A 16595-nucleotide genomic window follows, 5' to 3' on the forward strand; every position below is an offset into this window, starting at 1 on the left:
CCGTAACGAGAGCCATATAGCCCGGTCCTTAGCTTGACCCATTTGAATATAAATAACACGACATTCATCAGTAATGCTGGTGATGCTAGCAGATGCAATAACGGTCGATCTCAATCCATCAGTTCGAAGAAACAAAATCACATATGCATCTAGTTTTAGATTTCTTAAGAAACCCCTGACCTTAATTTGTAAGCATTACAGAACGTGTCATTAATATGTACAACGCTAGTGGCCAGTTTCAGTTGCTGATAAAGTCTCTGATAGCCTATAAGGGACTTATCTGACAGATAACTTCTGGTTGCACAGTGTTGGTTAGCATCATCTGGCAGAAATTATAATCAGCGTTTTAGCATTTAACTATTAGGAATCTAACTGTCAGATGATGACATCTAATGTGTCAAAATTACACTTACGTTCCAAAAAATTGGGCATCCAACAAAAAATTACACTAACTTTCCTCGAAATTGGGGAAGCGTAAGTTTTCGAATAAAATGGCGTTTAACCTCGTCGGATCAGGTGTGCTAATACCAGGTTCTCAGATGAGGAAGGCACGCGTGACCCGACATTTAGCAGGCCTGGGATGCGCAGCCGCAGTGACGCAATATTTTAGTTTTCTACCGCACATCTCTGCCGTAATATTTGCTAAGAGAACAGATTTATAGTTTGAGCTGTCGGCTTCGTGATTTAAGGTTTACTTGTGGTGGTTATTTATTGGTGAGAACTGAGAGTATTCTTTAGTTGGGAGAAAGAATTTGATCGCTGGTTTGTTCTGATTTATAGGGGGTTGAAATTTTGCTGATGTTTTGTGTGTGGCTTAAGTGAAAAAGGATGTGCTAATATACGTTTCTAAAACCATTTTTGGCGTTATGTAATTTGCTCCAGTAAATAAATAGGTATACAGATTTAAATGAATTTTGGTACACAGATAGAGCCCAATGCTTTTACTTGACAGTAAAAACGGATTTTCCTGGTGTGTGACCTTTGCTCTTACTAAGATGTCTAGCTCAAACTTAAACCAACAACTCCTTTTGTAAACTGACAACCTCTAGACTTGAACTGAATCACGCATATCAATTCAACTAATTTATTAGGTGTCATATCGAATTCTCTTATCTATTCACAAAAAAAAAATACACCGTGACAAATGATAGCTCGATCACGCCTAACTTCGGAGTCGCATGCGCACGATTTAGAGAGAGACAGAGATAGGAATGTTGGTAAGAGTGAAAGAGAGAAATCATAATCATTTAAATTAGGTGTATCTGGATTGATCTTGATTTGTTAACCGCTGACAAGTGATCAGTGAAACAAACGGATACATGTAGGGTTGTCAGTTTATAAAAAAAATCTGTATGTCTGTCTGTTCGTATGTTATGTAAGTCCGGGTTATAAGGTTAACTTGTAGATGAAAGTGTTAAGCAAAAGATAGTTTGTATGTGGTCACGTCAGTTTTTTAAAGATGTGATGTCAAAGTTCGAATGTCATTCTGCCAAATGTTGAGGAAGGTCTTGACTAAAATGGCGCAAGCATAACACTTGATAAAAAACATACGTAGACCTTTCTAGGCATTAATAAATTAACACTAAGAACGTGTTGTAATGCGTCTAGCTTCCGAACAAGGGAAACTGCAGGCCAGAGCTTGTTCAGTCTATAAAAAACCCTAGTAAAATTACCGTAAATCAAGAACAGTACTGGGCTTGTTAAGTACCTATTACTTAAGTACACTTCCGTCTCAAGAATTAACGAAGCTATCACCACTAAGTCAGCTTAAAAGGCTACTTTTTCTCCTTCTTTACGGCAAACTTGCCACCTAAGTTACTTTAAATTGGAACTTAATTTCCTCAAACTGCCTCTAAACAGGCACTAGAAAGGTCCATATTTCCTCAGTGTCCGGTCAAATATAGAACAAAGTACTTGTTTTTCTGTCAGCCCTATAAACACAATGGCGGGCGTGGCTTGTCATGAAAGTGCCGGTTCAATGGCGTGCGGTATCCGATAGAGGGTAAATTGACATTGAAATATATTATACGTTTGGTTTCTGCCACTGAAATGGTGATGGAAATGTGAGGGTATTAACCTTTTGTATGGCGGATCTACGCGACACTCAATTTAATATCTATTATATTACCTCGTATATTTTGGTACCCAAGAGCTTTCAGTTTGTCTGCACGTCATGCGATATGCTGACAGCTACTGATTCTATCAAATAAGCAAAGGAGATTTTTTGCTGTGTAATCGCAAGCCATGCGGATTCCCATAGCAAAATACATATGTACAATTTAAATATTGGGAATCCTCTTGAACTTGTTACTTCACCCACAAACCTAAGATGCAACAATCAAGACCAAATGCCCCTTCAGATGTCCAGCGTCCATCAATGAATTCATTTCACAATAGCCTGACAAACTCCTATCTCTAGCAAGCAAAACAACAGATAGATACAATATTGGAAACAGTTAAACCAACAATCGAATGGGACACTTTCACTACCGTCCCTATCTCATGCATTTCACTACTCATTAGCGAGCACCCGTCTCGTTCTAACATGCGTAGTGTCCGTATGTGAGAACGAGAAGGTGTTATCGGAGATCGGTATGCGAATGTCGTGTTGACTGATCGGGATAATGTTTTTGGTGATTTAATTTTGGTAATGTTAATGTGCTAGTAATGAAATACTAGCTACTGTAGACGGTTTCACCCGTTTCTAGAGGGAACTACTTGCCCACTTGGATAAAATGTAATTTTTATGTGCTGGGAAGTATACGAACAGTCGTTTAAGTGTGATTGAGGAACAAACAACCAAACACATAATTTTTCTCAGTTATACATAGATATTTTATCTTATGTTACCTATAAGCTTTTGGTCTTAAATACTAACGATATTCTTTTTGTCCACAGGTAAATATTTTTCACAATGAGCTGCCTACAGTTATAAAATTGGTAAGAATTCGAGAAAATGCATCTCGGGATGAACAAGCTGTTCTCTACGGTTTCAATCACTTCCCAAACCGAGTAACAAGATTTCCCATGTCCTTTGGCAGGCTTTCGACTGCTTGGTGTGCCAAATCGGTTCAGCAGTTTTACCGCGGTAGCCTGACAGACAGAAGGGATACTTTCGCAATTATTATGTTTTTTTTCGGAAACTACCATCGCAACCATCTTACTAACTGTTAATACATTTTCTTATTTTATTTTAACACCAACAACACTTCAGTAAAACACAGTGGGTACACTTAACTGCTACTCAAGTTAAGTATCACTTGACTTTTCGTTATCTTAAAAGTAAAAGTTACTGAACAAGTGTAGCGGAAAGTGAAACATGGTTTTATACGGCAAGTTTATTATGTTTTTACTGAATTGAAGCTGAAATGTTAAATGAACATATACTCTTTGTATGGGTTACTTAACTAAAAATAGTGTTATTTGTTAGCCATGTCCCGAGAGAACCTCTTCGCACCTGGATAAAAAGTAGCTAAGTTCTTTCTCAAGGTCTAGACTACCTTTGTACAAAATGTCATTAAGATCGACTCAGTAGTTTTATACGTGAAAGCGCGACATTCGAACAGAAATAGATGCCTTTAGGATTTTATATTCATACTACGTTTTGACGTTACTTATAATTATATTATAAAGTGGAAGATATTCGTTATCACACAGTTACTTGTCATATCAATTTAAGTTGAAGTTTAACCTTGACGTAACATCAAATGAAATATTTAAGTACATACATATGTATTTAAATACACATTCTCACACTTGAATTCCAAGTCAAGGACAGGCCAACTAAAAATCTATTAATCAACGTGTGTATCATTTATTAAATGCCCGCAGTACAGAGTGACATAATATTTGTAAAGATGCGCCGGCGCAAGGTCGCGTTTGCGCATTGTGTGCCAATATGGTGACCATATCTTGTGTTGTTATACAGGATGTATATTTCTTTTTAGTTGTATGGGCATACTACAGTAAAACAGTCGTCCTTTTCAGCCAGATCTTTATTTTTTACTATTTCCTACATAAAACTTAATTTTCCAGGATTTATTTTGTATCCTTCATAGTTTTTTTTTTTATAACTTGTATCTTAATGTATTAATAGACATTCTATAGTGAACGTCTCCACATCCATTTACCCAATCTCTGGTGCTGGATGTTATTTTTTATACATATTAACCTTCCACTTTTAAGCAAACAGGGATACAGGGACAGAAAAAGTGACTTTGTTTTATACTATGTAGTGATGTATTAATGTAGTAAAATCTAGTTTCTTAATAGGATAATATCACAGTCTACACACCAATTTACAAAATATCCAACATACCAATAAAGTCCTCAAAAACAAAAAAACCCACGGCCACCCTCGCCCACCCACGTGCGCTCAGATAAATTAGCCGCGCCAATTAAGTGGATTATTTGTGCAATTAACTGCAATTGTTCCATTGAAGGCCTGCTATTTATTGCTGCTTTATGCACTGGGATGCAGAGGTCAAGTCGGTATTGGATGCATCGCGTCACTGTCGAAGTAAATGGAGCAGTTCTGGGTTTTATTTTTAAGGTGAATTGTAAGAGGTGCAGGGAATTATAAAAGGTTTTTTTAAAGTAATATTTAAAGAAGCTTTTGGGTGAAAAACTACGCTATTTAAAGTTACATTAGTATCGCGAATAACATTACGTCTGTTATTTGATATAAAATAAATAAATATTTTGTTTTATATCAAATAACAGACGTAATTATTTGATATAAACTTAGGTAAAAACACAAAAAAAAACATTTCTAGGTATTATAATTTCGTGCACTTCGTCGTGGCATCCATCCCCCTAAAACATAAAATACAGAATTGCTAAAAACTATCTTCTACTCCAATTACTATGATTCAATGACTGATAACAATCTCGGCCACGGAGTAAATATGATGTGGGCAGCAAAATAAGCTTAAGAAAATATAAATAAAACGTCCTCATACTAACTTAATAAGGAAAACGTTCAGTTGCGCAAGAGTTTACATTACCGGCCTTTCATTACGTTGGCAAAATAAAACGAATCGCCTTTATTAGTTTTACAATTCTACTGAATTAGTTGGTAGCAGGGTTGCTAGGATTGAAAAAAGAAAAAGCGTTTATTCATAAAAACAATTACTTCATACTTAAGTATAGGTAATTCTTTATAATTAGGATGGAAAAATAAATAACCTGATTACAAGATTGATCTCCAAAAAGCATATTCTTATCTATATATTTATGAAGCTGAAAAGTTTGTTTGCTTGTGTTAATTAAGACACTACCAGACATATTTGCTAAATTATTTCTGCTCATTTATCGAGAAACCCACTTTTTAACCGGGTGCGTGGAGTAGTTCCTACGTGATTCGGGCGTCATATAGTTAGGGTAATTCATCGTACTTAATAGTCATATGTTTAGCACAAAAAATAAAACGATAATCTACCAAAGAACTTCCAAATTATTCGTGCTGGCAACCCTACGTTTAAGGAACAATAAAGGGTTCAGTACAATTTATATCGAGTTTTATAGCAGTTTGTGACTTCTCTTTAATTAAATAGCCGTTATTTTAAAACTTACCATTCGTCCTCAGTTGTTCATATTATGTTCTGTAATTGATCCTTAATAAGTAGTTCTTAGTTATTACAACGTTAGACTGTTTTAATCAATTTAACTTTTCTTTTGATTGAACTGTCTAGTCTAGGTAAACACGACAGAACATCAACCTATCTAAATCTGACTTTCTTCAATAGATTTTCAAACCTTACCACCACTATTGCGATAAGCTTTCCGTGTGAATTTTGATATAGTTCATACTTGAAAATGACTACATAGTTGCAATAATTCCTCGATGTACTCACTTATAAAAGTTTCACTTACTATTAAAGTGATATGACCTTTTTCAATATCAAGAGTATAATGTTCTACTTAGTCATTTAATTCCCATCCCACAGACCCTTACGACTTGCCCCCGGCTAAATGTACCCATAACGTGTAACATTAAACACCAGTTAAGCTTACCAAGCACAGTAAAAACTACATAAACCAGCCTAGCTTCAAATTAAATTAATACAAGCACAGCACCATTTACCTTGGTCAACATATAATTTTGCTTCTTATAAAAGTACCATAGATTGCCCAGTCTACAATCAAACCTTTTTATTTCTTTTCGATTATCGATTCTCGATTCTTAAAGAACTCTATCCCTCTCGGTACCAATCCGCCCTTTGTACGGTATGGGATCTTAATTATCAATAACCCCATATAATTTTTAAAATCCTTTTCTTTAATTTAAGCGTATTCAACCGCTCAACACAACTCTTTTGAAAACTCGAAATGTTTCGGCGGAGGTATTATTACTTCAGAACGATATCTCGATTGAATTGATTCGTATCGCAATAATCGAATCGCTGTATGGGTTTTAATAATAGAGGTCTTGAATTGCCAGCGAAGGATGTATGGGTCCAAATGTTTAGGAACACTTCAAATTGAATGGTATGATTTGTATGGCGAGGTCCAAGGATTTTTCTTGAATAAAACTGGGAAGGCATAAAGTTGGGCTATCATTAAAGCTATGTATTTCAATAACCACTACAAGTATTTATTCGAACCAATTATTCTAAGCGTATTAGACAGACCGTCAGCCCTTATAATATGCTGTGGTCCTTGTAATATGTGTTTTTGCTGGGAAGATGTGGCAAAACAAACTCCCCAGCAACACGTCTGTCTGCTAGTTTTCAAGTTTCGCGTTAAAGGTACGGGCTCTTTGAACCCAAAAAGAATAATTCACGTTTTATTATAACAAAAAAAGCATGTCTTTTATATTTCTGAAGTTTTTGCTTTACAAACATCATGCGTTCAAACGTATTTGATCATTAATCTTAATTACCTGTCTTTGTCAGTATTTTGGCTTATATTCGAAACATTTTAGTGGAAATTAAAATGCGTCGTTTGTGAAGATGACTAATGGTTTTGGTACCTACATACTTAGCTTTTGGTCATTTGGTAAATACCCAAGTAAGTTTATTGTAATCAAGGAGAATCCCACATATTGTAGAGGCAACAGTACCTACTTATTATTATATCTGGATATCATCTTTATAAACGAATCCTTCTCTAGTACCAACTTAGGTACCACAAGAAATCCACAAATGAATAAACATAACTACAGACAATTGCGTAAGACCTATTTTTAATTACCAATCAAATCATGAAGCAAAACCCTAAGAATGTGCACTACAAAATCGTGGGCAAACCAATAAAAATCGGTAAAAAAACTTTTAAGTTAAACGGTTTTATCTTATGTGCACTGAAAACTAGAAAATAAAAAAAACTGTTACTTACCTATAAACCTACATAGGTGGTCCCGGTCATATTAGACTAAAATAAAAACGTGGGGCCCATTACCTAACTATTGCTGTAATACTTTCTTCTAGAGGTATAATAGGTGTGGATTTCTACTTACTATAATCGTAACTGGAGATTTTGACAATCAATAATCAGCCGTAGCGGCTTCACCAGCGAACGCCGAGCTCACGATCTACCAAAGTATAAAGATATGCTTTGCCATAGGTAGGATTTCAGAGGGCCCCCACGTTTTTATTTTAGTCTAATATGACCGGGACCACCTATGTAGGTTTATAGGTAAGTAACAGTTTTTTTTATTTTCTAGTTTTCAGTGCACATAAGATAAAACCGTTTAACTTAAAAGTTTTTTTACCGATTTTTTATTTTCTAGTTTTTAGTATTTAATGAAAATGCCTACCGAATATTCCTCATTCTATATTTGGGTCAGCAGCGGTGAGGGAGTGCTCTGGCACTCTGACCTGAGACCTGAGACTGAGAGTCTGCTCTTACTGACTAAAAACCGTTGTGTTTCGTCGTAGGCCTTTTAAGTACCAGGACAATCCCGCAGCCCAGGCAGGCCTTGGCCCTGTTGGGCCCCGCTGGGGTTGCTGACAGTATTCTACTTGAGTTGCCCTTTCATTTGATACCCATATTGAGGGGGTTGTGGAAAAAATATGTAATCCGCCATTTTGTACCGGCGGCCATCTTGGATTTACAATGTTATTGATATTAGTATATTGTATTGTCATCGGAATTAAAGGTGTGTACCAAATTTCAGATCAATCTGACAACAGCAAGGTACTTAAATTTGAATTACTAAATTTGACCCAAGAAAGAATAAATAATAAAACAAACAGGGTAAGCTAAATAAAACCGTTTAAAAATACAGCAAAATCGATATCTACTACAAATACCAACCATTCATAACTTTTTGTTAGCAATTCGGAATCGATTCAGCGTTCCAATGAATCGATAATTAATTGCGAGAACTCGATTGTAACCTCAAAATAGTGTCCCACGCTGCAAACTGACTTGTATTAGAAGTTATTAGGAAGTTCAATTATGGCGTTTATGCCATTGTAATAAGGGCGTTTGTGAGTGAATGAGTAATTTGGTTTCTTTGTCAATATGGCTATGTAATTAACATTTCACCTTGCTCTAGATAACAGGTGTGGGTTTATCTCGGTTAGGATAGGTTGAGACTTATCTTAATAGTTTATTTTAGTGTTTTTGATGATTTTATTTGAATATTTAGGTCAATGTGGGAGTAAGTTTTTAACCATATTTATCAGATCAAATACTAGGTACCTACATCTTTTTTAAAAACATGAAAGCGATATCCCACAGAACTTAAGAATTTGTAAAGTTTCACCCCACCCTAAAATTCTCCCCAATATTTCATCTCGCCTTATCAAATAAATAATATGTAGTTCCTATTCCTTGCAATATTGTTATCAATTGTGCAAGTTAATTTCCAATCTCCCGCGGCGATTATAAACTTATAACGTACAAATATGAAGGCCGTTATAAACAAAGAGAATAGTAATTCTATTCATTTGTACTATTGCTTTGATTTACAGGTGTTAGATGTTACTTAAGCACTGATCGGTCCTGTTCGGGTAACTTCGGTTAAGATCGTTTAATCGCATGATTTGTACCTTATAACCAAAAGTAGCCTATGCCTTATTATCTAAAGCAAGGAAGTTTCATCAAAATGTATTCATTCAAAAGAATCTAGTAGTTTATAATAATACTAGCTGGCGCCCGCGACTTCGTCTGCGCAGGTTTAGTATTTCGAACAATATGTTTACAAATTGTAGCCTATGTGTTATTCTGATGTATAAGCTATATTATTGTAAAGTTTCATTAAAATCCATTCAGTAGTTTTTGCGTGAAAGAGTAACAAACATCCATACATCCATACATACAAACTTTCGCGTTTATAATATTAGTAGGATGATAATATTAGATTAAAAAAGTTCATCCATAAAAATTTTCGCCGTTGTAACTTTTTGATAGGCTTTATTTCACTGTTCGCTTACTTATCAAGAAAAGCTCATTTGGACCTAAAAGGCAAACATCTCTTTAAATATCACACACAAGAGAACCTTTCTTCAAGAGAAATATGAGTCTAAACATTCTAAAATATCACCGTAATCATCTAAGGAACGTGCCACACAACATCATCTTGCGATTTCAGTGAAATTGCGATCCACGCTAAACTTTCTTCGATCTTAGGAAATTGATTTCCTTCACAAATCGATGCGAATCACTTTCTCAGAAGATATGCCACGTACAGTAATGTTACCGACGATTACATAATGTATGCCATTTTGTAAGAAGATAGTCTAAGGTGGAAGTTATTCCGGGTCAGTAAAAACCTCTAGTTTCCTATAATAACGGGTGATTTTTTTGCTGGTATCTTTTTGGCAACACTGTTTTGGACAGATCACGCGTGAATCGTGTCTTGTGTCATTGTCAAACTTGTTCAGTATGGTCTATAATTTAACCATGAATCGACTTACGAACGAAAAACGCTTGCAAATGATTAAATTTTACTATCAAAGACGACAATGGCCGAAATGTTACTGTGAATGGCGAGCGCTACCGTGTGATGATTGGCGATTTTTTTTTTGCCCAAAATGGAAGAATTGGACATGCCTGACATGTGGTTTCAACAAGACGGTGCCACATGCCACACGGCACGCGAAACAATGGCCCAATTGAGAGCCGCCTTCGGTGAACAGTTTATCTCACGTTTTGGGCCCGTCAATTGGCCGCCTAGATCGTGTGATCTAACGCCTTTGGACTATTTCTTGTGGAGCCATGTTAAGGCTCATGTCTACAGGGAGAACCCAGCATTTATTCGTAAAATACCGGCTGATATGTTGGAGAGAGTGTGCCGAAATTGGGCCTTGCGAATGGGCCATCTAAACCGGAGCCGCGGCCAGCATTTGCATGAAATCATCTTCAAACATTAAATTATATTGACCGTTCTATCGATTCCAATAAAGATTTCATCAAATTTTTCAAATTTTTTGTGTTTTTTTTGAAAATCAAATCCTATACCTCTTAAAAAATCACCCGTTATAAATGCGAAAGTTTTGTAAGGATGTATGTGGGAATGTTTCATTCTTTCATGCTAAAATTGTCAGTAATGTAGAATATATATCAGAATAATATTGGGCTACTTTTTGTCCTTTTACGAGAGGTAGTTAACTTGGGACTTGTGCGGAAGCTGGTGATATACTTAATAGAGTGAATATCCATCACAGTATGGGCTTACAAGTACGTATCTATCGATCGATCGATGTGAGTGTACTCATAATCAGAAGTATTTAAAGTATGGGTTGATAAAAAGGGTACTAATGAGGTCATTGTATACTCCAAACGAGACGTACTTCCCAGAAAGCTGTAGTAAGACCTTTTCTTCAAGATATGCCACAGATTGACAAGATGGGGCACTTCAGACTTCATTAGTCGTTGTCTAATTGCCCATAAGCCATAATAAAGTTGAAACTTAACTCTCATTTAAATGTTCCAGTTCATAATACAGCTCAAATCTGGCGGTTAACTGGCAATTAGACCAATTTAGGACTCGTATTAAGCCCCCAAAACCATTCAAAATGCAAAATGTTCTTTATCCTACACGATCAAAATACGACTGGTAATAAAAAGTAAGGGTTTTTTAACGTCTGGAAATAATTAAATCACGCACACTGACAGTTGCACATGTTGCATCCCTATACGCTAACGCGTGCACTCACGCGCAGCCCGTCGATCCACGAGGTTAGAGATGCCCAAACGCACCATAATTGGCGCCAACGCTTTTTGGCGCGGTATTTTTATTCATGGATTCTTGCGGCCTCTTTTGTACCCTTAAAGCCTTTTATGGCCCATCCTTTTTGCTGCCAAACGTGCGCACGCGCCGCTGCTAAGACGAGTGAGCAATTAACATTATTTTCGTTTGTGATTGGTCCAAAACCAAAACAATACATATGCAATGCATTGTCGGACAGTTTTTCGTGGATTTTTGCCTGTCACCGTTTTGGGACTGACCGCTGATCTTTTATGGATAGCTTGCGCAACATTTAATGTACACGTCGGCTTTTTTGTTTTATTACATGTACACGGAGTAGCGAAATACTTTACAGAAGAATTGCATCATCAACTTGTTCTTTGGACAGAAAAACTTGATGCCGATGTCGTCTGTCGTCCAACTAGTTTCACATATCAGAACCACGCAACAAAGATAGTATTTAGAAAGTTAATTGTAAATTCTAAAAATAACCTTAGAAACAATGTAAAATTCAAAATAACCGTGGTACAAACAAAGGGCCAGCGACTTTCTTAAGTCACTGCATATTTGAACAGGCAATTTGCATTCCCTCAAAACGCTCAGTAAATCACAGTACTTTCTTAAACAAACACTGCTTTCATTACAAAACCAAATACAGTTTATCTGGGCTCTGTAAATTTTAAAGAGAAAACAATGGCAACGCCTTTCCATTTCTCTAAATCAAATAGTACCAAAACCGGGCGGTGGTTATGAGAGGCGCTGTCGCTGCGCCCGCGCCGCTGATTTATGCTGCGCGCGCGCACCTCAACAATTTATTGCGATTAGAACACTCTTTGTGGTAGCTGTGATTCAGATGTGCTGCGTTTTAGTCGGATCTTGTTTATGGTATAGAATGGCAATATGTATCTCTGTGTCTGAAATGAAAAGTTGTTATAAATGGCCGGATATTTTCGTGCTGGCAATTTATTTGCTCGATTTAGGAACATTCGAACTGCAGTTTAAGAGCCTGTAATTTATTTAAATGTTCTGCAGCTTAAGGTCTTCATTGGTGCATGGATTATCCCTTTTTTGGTAAGGAGCGTGAGCGAAACTAACAAATTAGGTAAATTAGTTCAGTTTTTTGGCTCGCTCGCCTTCGCCGTGATCGCAGGGCTATCTGCCTATCCTTATTTAATCTTAAACAGGTAATTATTTAATTACACACGGATTGGAACCCGCGACCTCCATTCGTACTGGCATCTTAACTACCGGCCTTACAAGGCGATCGAATTACACACAATGCAAACATTTCGGTGCAATTAGGTGCGCAGGCGCGCCCAGTCCGAATCAATTATACACTAATCTCTTATCTTGGGGTTTGAGCTTGTAAAAGTTCTTCATATTGGAAAAGTACCGAAAACAGACGCGCGTTTTTACCTCAGCTTTTCCAAACATTTTCATGCAATTAAAAATATTTTACTGTCGGTATTTAAACGTCTTAGGAGTTTAATGTACATCTCATTTGCCTACCAGCATGTGCTCACGGAAGCCGCTAAACGTTATTAATAAAATTATTTATTATCAATACTGGTGGCTAGATATTAGCCCTAACATTGCACCACGATTTATGGCCGAGTTTGTACTCAACATGACCGTTATTTAGTTCCGCATAAAATATTTATACAACCGCGCGTTGCCGCGTTGATCGTCTGAAGAGTGCTTAACACTAAAGCATTTCTATTGTAAACTGTTGTGAAAGAATCTAATATCAGGCTATATTGTTATCATTGGACAGGCATTAATTTATGGCTTAGAAACTATACTTGCACGAAAATAAGGCTATTTGGAACACCTAATTTGAGTAGGTGTACCACGTTTATCTAATTTCTCCCAAAATGGTTTTAGTGACTCAATCTAGTGGATCCATTAAGATTAATAAGATTTTAATCAAAACAAAATTAATTAGTTCTTGCCTAAAATTTTGGTCACATGTGAACAAAACTGGTTATTGTCCAATCAATTTCTCTTATCACCAAATGCAGGTGAGCTTTAGAAATCATACCTCATTCCCACGGTTGGCTAGAACCCCGAAAGTTTTATAGTTATCGGCACGAATCTTGAGCTCTGACCTACATCTGCGCAGAAGTGATTTATTAGCAAAGAACCAATCCCGAGTGACGGCTATGACGCGATGCACTGCGGGCCAATCACCGTTTTAGCCCGCCCCCGCGTCTCACTTCATATCACAAAAGGGACCCAATAAATTACTTCTGCGCAGGTGAAGGTCAGAGCTCAAGATTCGTGCCGATAACTATAAAGGAGTTTCCTCAATGACTGGCAGTTCATATTGGCTACACTCCCAAAATGGTTGTATTCATCATTGGTCTCGGCGTAAATGCTCACTTTACTGGAATATTCAAATAAGTAGCAACGTTAGGAAAGGTACTCTCTCTTTGGAAAACAAGGGGTCACCATGATAACTTAGGTCTTAACGTCGAGAAGCAGTCTTGAAATATTGCCTGAGAATCTGGCTTTGTGTTATAAGTGTCTAACACATTTTCTATTAAGTATAGTATTATGAATACTTTGTTGAAACGTGCTAAATCTCAGGAACTACTGGGCCGATTTGAAATAATATTTCGGTGTTAGATAGGCCACATATCAGGCTAGATTTGGAATTCATTCTGAGTATATTTGAAAAAGTTTATGATATTATTGGTATCAACTTACATTCTTACTAGGTGTGACAAGTGAGCTATGGTCTTAAAACACACCCAAAAGATTTTTCAAATCCCCAACATAATCCGCAATACTTTTACTCTCTGTAGTTATCAACCATAATCCAATTAACAGCAAGCTTATCCACTGACTAGCTTATCATCTACATCTAAAATCACGTGGATCCACTCATGTATATTCGTTCTCGCGGCTCCGGCCTTGCCCCAAGTTTCCGTGCCCTCGGGCCACGACTTTCACTACGAATTCCCTCTTCACATGATAGCCATTTCTGGGTATTATTTTATAAATTCCTTTAATGTGTGTATTGTTATTCTTTGTCGGATATACATTCTTGGATTTTGGTACTTTCTGATACACATATTGATGATGGTGTCTAGAAAGTTTGAGGTGTGAATGTTAATCTCATTTTTGAAGGTTTTATGATACGCTGATCTGGAAGCGCTCTTATATTATAACTCTGTCTCTAAAAAAAAATATGGGCTATAATATCGTCGCTAGAAATAAAGTCGTTGCTTTTAAGTTTATCTTGTGTATGAGCTCATTCCTAGATATAGGTATAAAATAATAGGAAACAATTTACAAAATATATCACGTAACAAACCTCTTTAGCAAGCAAGATTAAGGAGTTTCATCTATAAAAAAACCTTCACCTTAATATTTTGACAACGACATACATGTCAAGCGATGATGTCAAGCATCAAAACTGTGTCTGCCAATCTCTTAAGAAACGTTTACCAAGTATTATAATCTAGTTTTATTTTGTAAGCTATTTATTTTCGTAGATTAATAAATCAATACCTAAATATAATACAAAATGGATTCACCGGTCAGCGACACTACGACAGTGCCGATCGAAGTGATCTTCCAACAAGAATACTATGAGAGTTCTGAAGAACCGCCCATGGAAGAATGGTCTTCATTAGAAATAGTACCGCCAGAAGAAAACAAAAAGAAAATTCTACACCAAGAAGGGTTGTATGACCCTGGCAGCGGTGAAGTATGTACCAAGTATATAACTATGTCTGCAAGTTCTGTGCTTAGGCACCCTTACTTCTGCTACCCAGCGATCAAAGACCCAGGGATCGAAAAGGCCTTGTTAGAACCTGAAGCAGTACTAAAGTATCCAGATGATGGGCAGGCTCTATACCTAGACATGTGCGAGGAAATGAAACAGTGCCCAGTGAGGAGCTTCCATAAAGGACTACTTGGAAGTAAAATAGATTTAAGGTATTATTGCGTGAACGCAGATGGAATCCGTGCTATGGCTGCAGCCTTACGGTACAATAAGACAGTCAAATCATTGAACTTTACAGATAACTTTTTGAACGATGATGCTAGTTTCCATTTAGGCAATATGCTTATAACAAATAGTACAATAACCGAACTCAATTTACGTGGATGCAGGATTGGCCCTGGTGGTGCCATGCGCTTGTTACATAATCTACCTCATAACAAAGGTCTGGTGACACTGGATTTGAGTTACAACCAGTTGGGCGATGAAGGTATGACGCATCTAGCCAAAGCTATATTTTATGGACTCGATGTTAAGAAAATCAACCTAGCTTATAATAATATAACCGGGAAAGGCGTCATGCATTTAGTCGATTCATTCGAGACACATAACAAGTTCACCCATATAAACCTCTCGTGGAACAAATTGTATACTCCAGGAGGAGCGCCATTTCTCATGAAACTATCAGAAACTAGTACTACTCTTCAGGTACTAGATCTGTCATGGAACGCGCTGGGTGGCCCTAAATTTGGCTTCGCAATAAAAAGCATCTTGGAATGTCCGCTTATAAAGAAACTAAATCTAAGCAACAATAAGTTCGAAGGTGAAGCTTTGGCTGCTATTGCATCAAATTTAACAAAAGCTAAGAGACTGCAAACATTGCACCTGTCATACAATCCCCTGACGCCGGCTGATGCCCTGACGGTGTTGAACAAAGTAAGAATGGTAGCATCGAAACTACAAAAGTTATATATGGAAAACGTATTCGTTGATGGAGAGTTTTTATCTTTGCTTGATCGGATAAAACGCATGAAGTCAAAGAAAAACGTGGTTGTGACGTATGGTGGAGTTGTAAGCAAATTCGTAGGTATAGGTCCAGACCCCAGAGATCTTATTCTCAACAGAGTTGAATATCTTGCCAAGAAGCCGAAGAAGAACAAGGTGGACATTGCATTGTTTATGTTACAGTTGCAAAAAGAAAACCGCTCAATAATGGGTTTGAAAGAATTTATAGCTGTTATAGAGGAAGGAGGCCTGCGTTTGGATGACAGCATAGTAGATGAATTGTTCAACGTTTTCCCTGGCGCTGCGTCTGCTAAATTTAAAACTATAAACATTAACCTGATGGTAGAGTATATGAAACGCAAATGGCCGGATAGACAGTTACCTCCCACTCCCCCGCCGGAACCCGAACCGGAACCGGTACCAGTACCAGTAAAACCAAAGAAAAAGGGAAAAAAGTGAATTATTCAATATATTTTATCATTGCTCTCATTTAATGTACGTATAGGATTGATTTAGCCTTATATAATTTAATTTATTTTGTATGTTTAACTTTTTTAAGACAAGTAGCGCTGAAATTATGCGGTATGGTAAGTATGTTTAGATGTATTTTATGATGAGTTGCCCATATTATAAGTATTGGTAAATAAAGTTGTTAATGTCAATTTTGCCTTTTTAATATAATATAAATAAATAAAACATCATATCAGGTCCTGGTAGACA

General features: G+C 36.8%; 2 protein-coding genes across 6 annotated transcripts in view; both read left to right on the top strand.

Annotated features, from left to right (window-relative positions):
- LOC110369723 (protein outspread) overlaps positions 1-16595 on the top strand; it is a 252489-nt gene that overhangs the window by 136509 nt on the left and 99385 nt on the right. The window lies entirely within an intron of this gene.
- Positions 14537-16530, top strand: LOC110369724 (leucine-rich repeat-containing protein 74B). Its single transcript, XM_021325261.3, has one exon. The coding sequence runs from the start codon at positions 14673-14675 to the stop codon at positions 16332-16334; it is 1662 nt and encodes a 553-aa protein (XP_021180936.3). The 5' UTR covers positions 14537-14672; the 3' UTR covers positions 16335-16530.

The sequence above is a fragment of the Helicoverpa armigera genome, chromosome 9, assembly GCF_030705265.1.
Source record: "Helicoverpa armigera isolate CAAS_96S chromosome 9, ASM3070526v1, whole genome shotgun sequence".
Lineage (NCBI taxonomy): Eukaryota > Metazoa > Arthropoda > Insecta > Lepidoptera > Noctuidae > Helicoverpa > Helicoverpa armigera.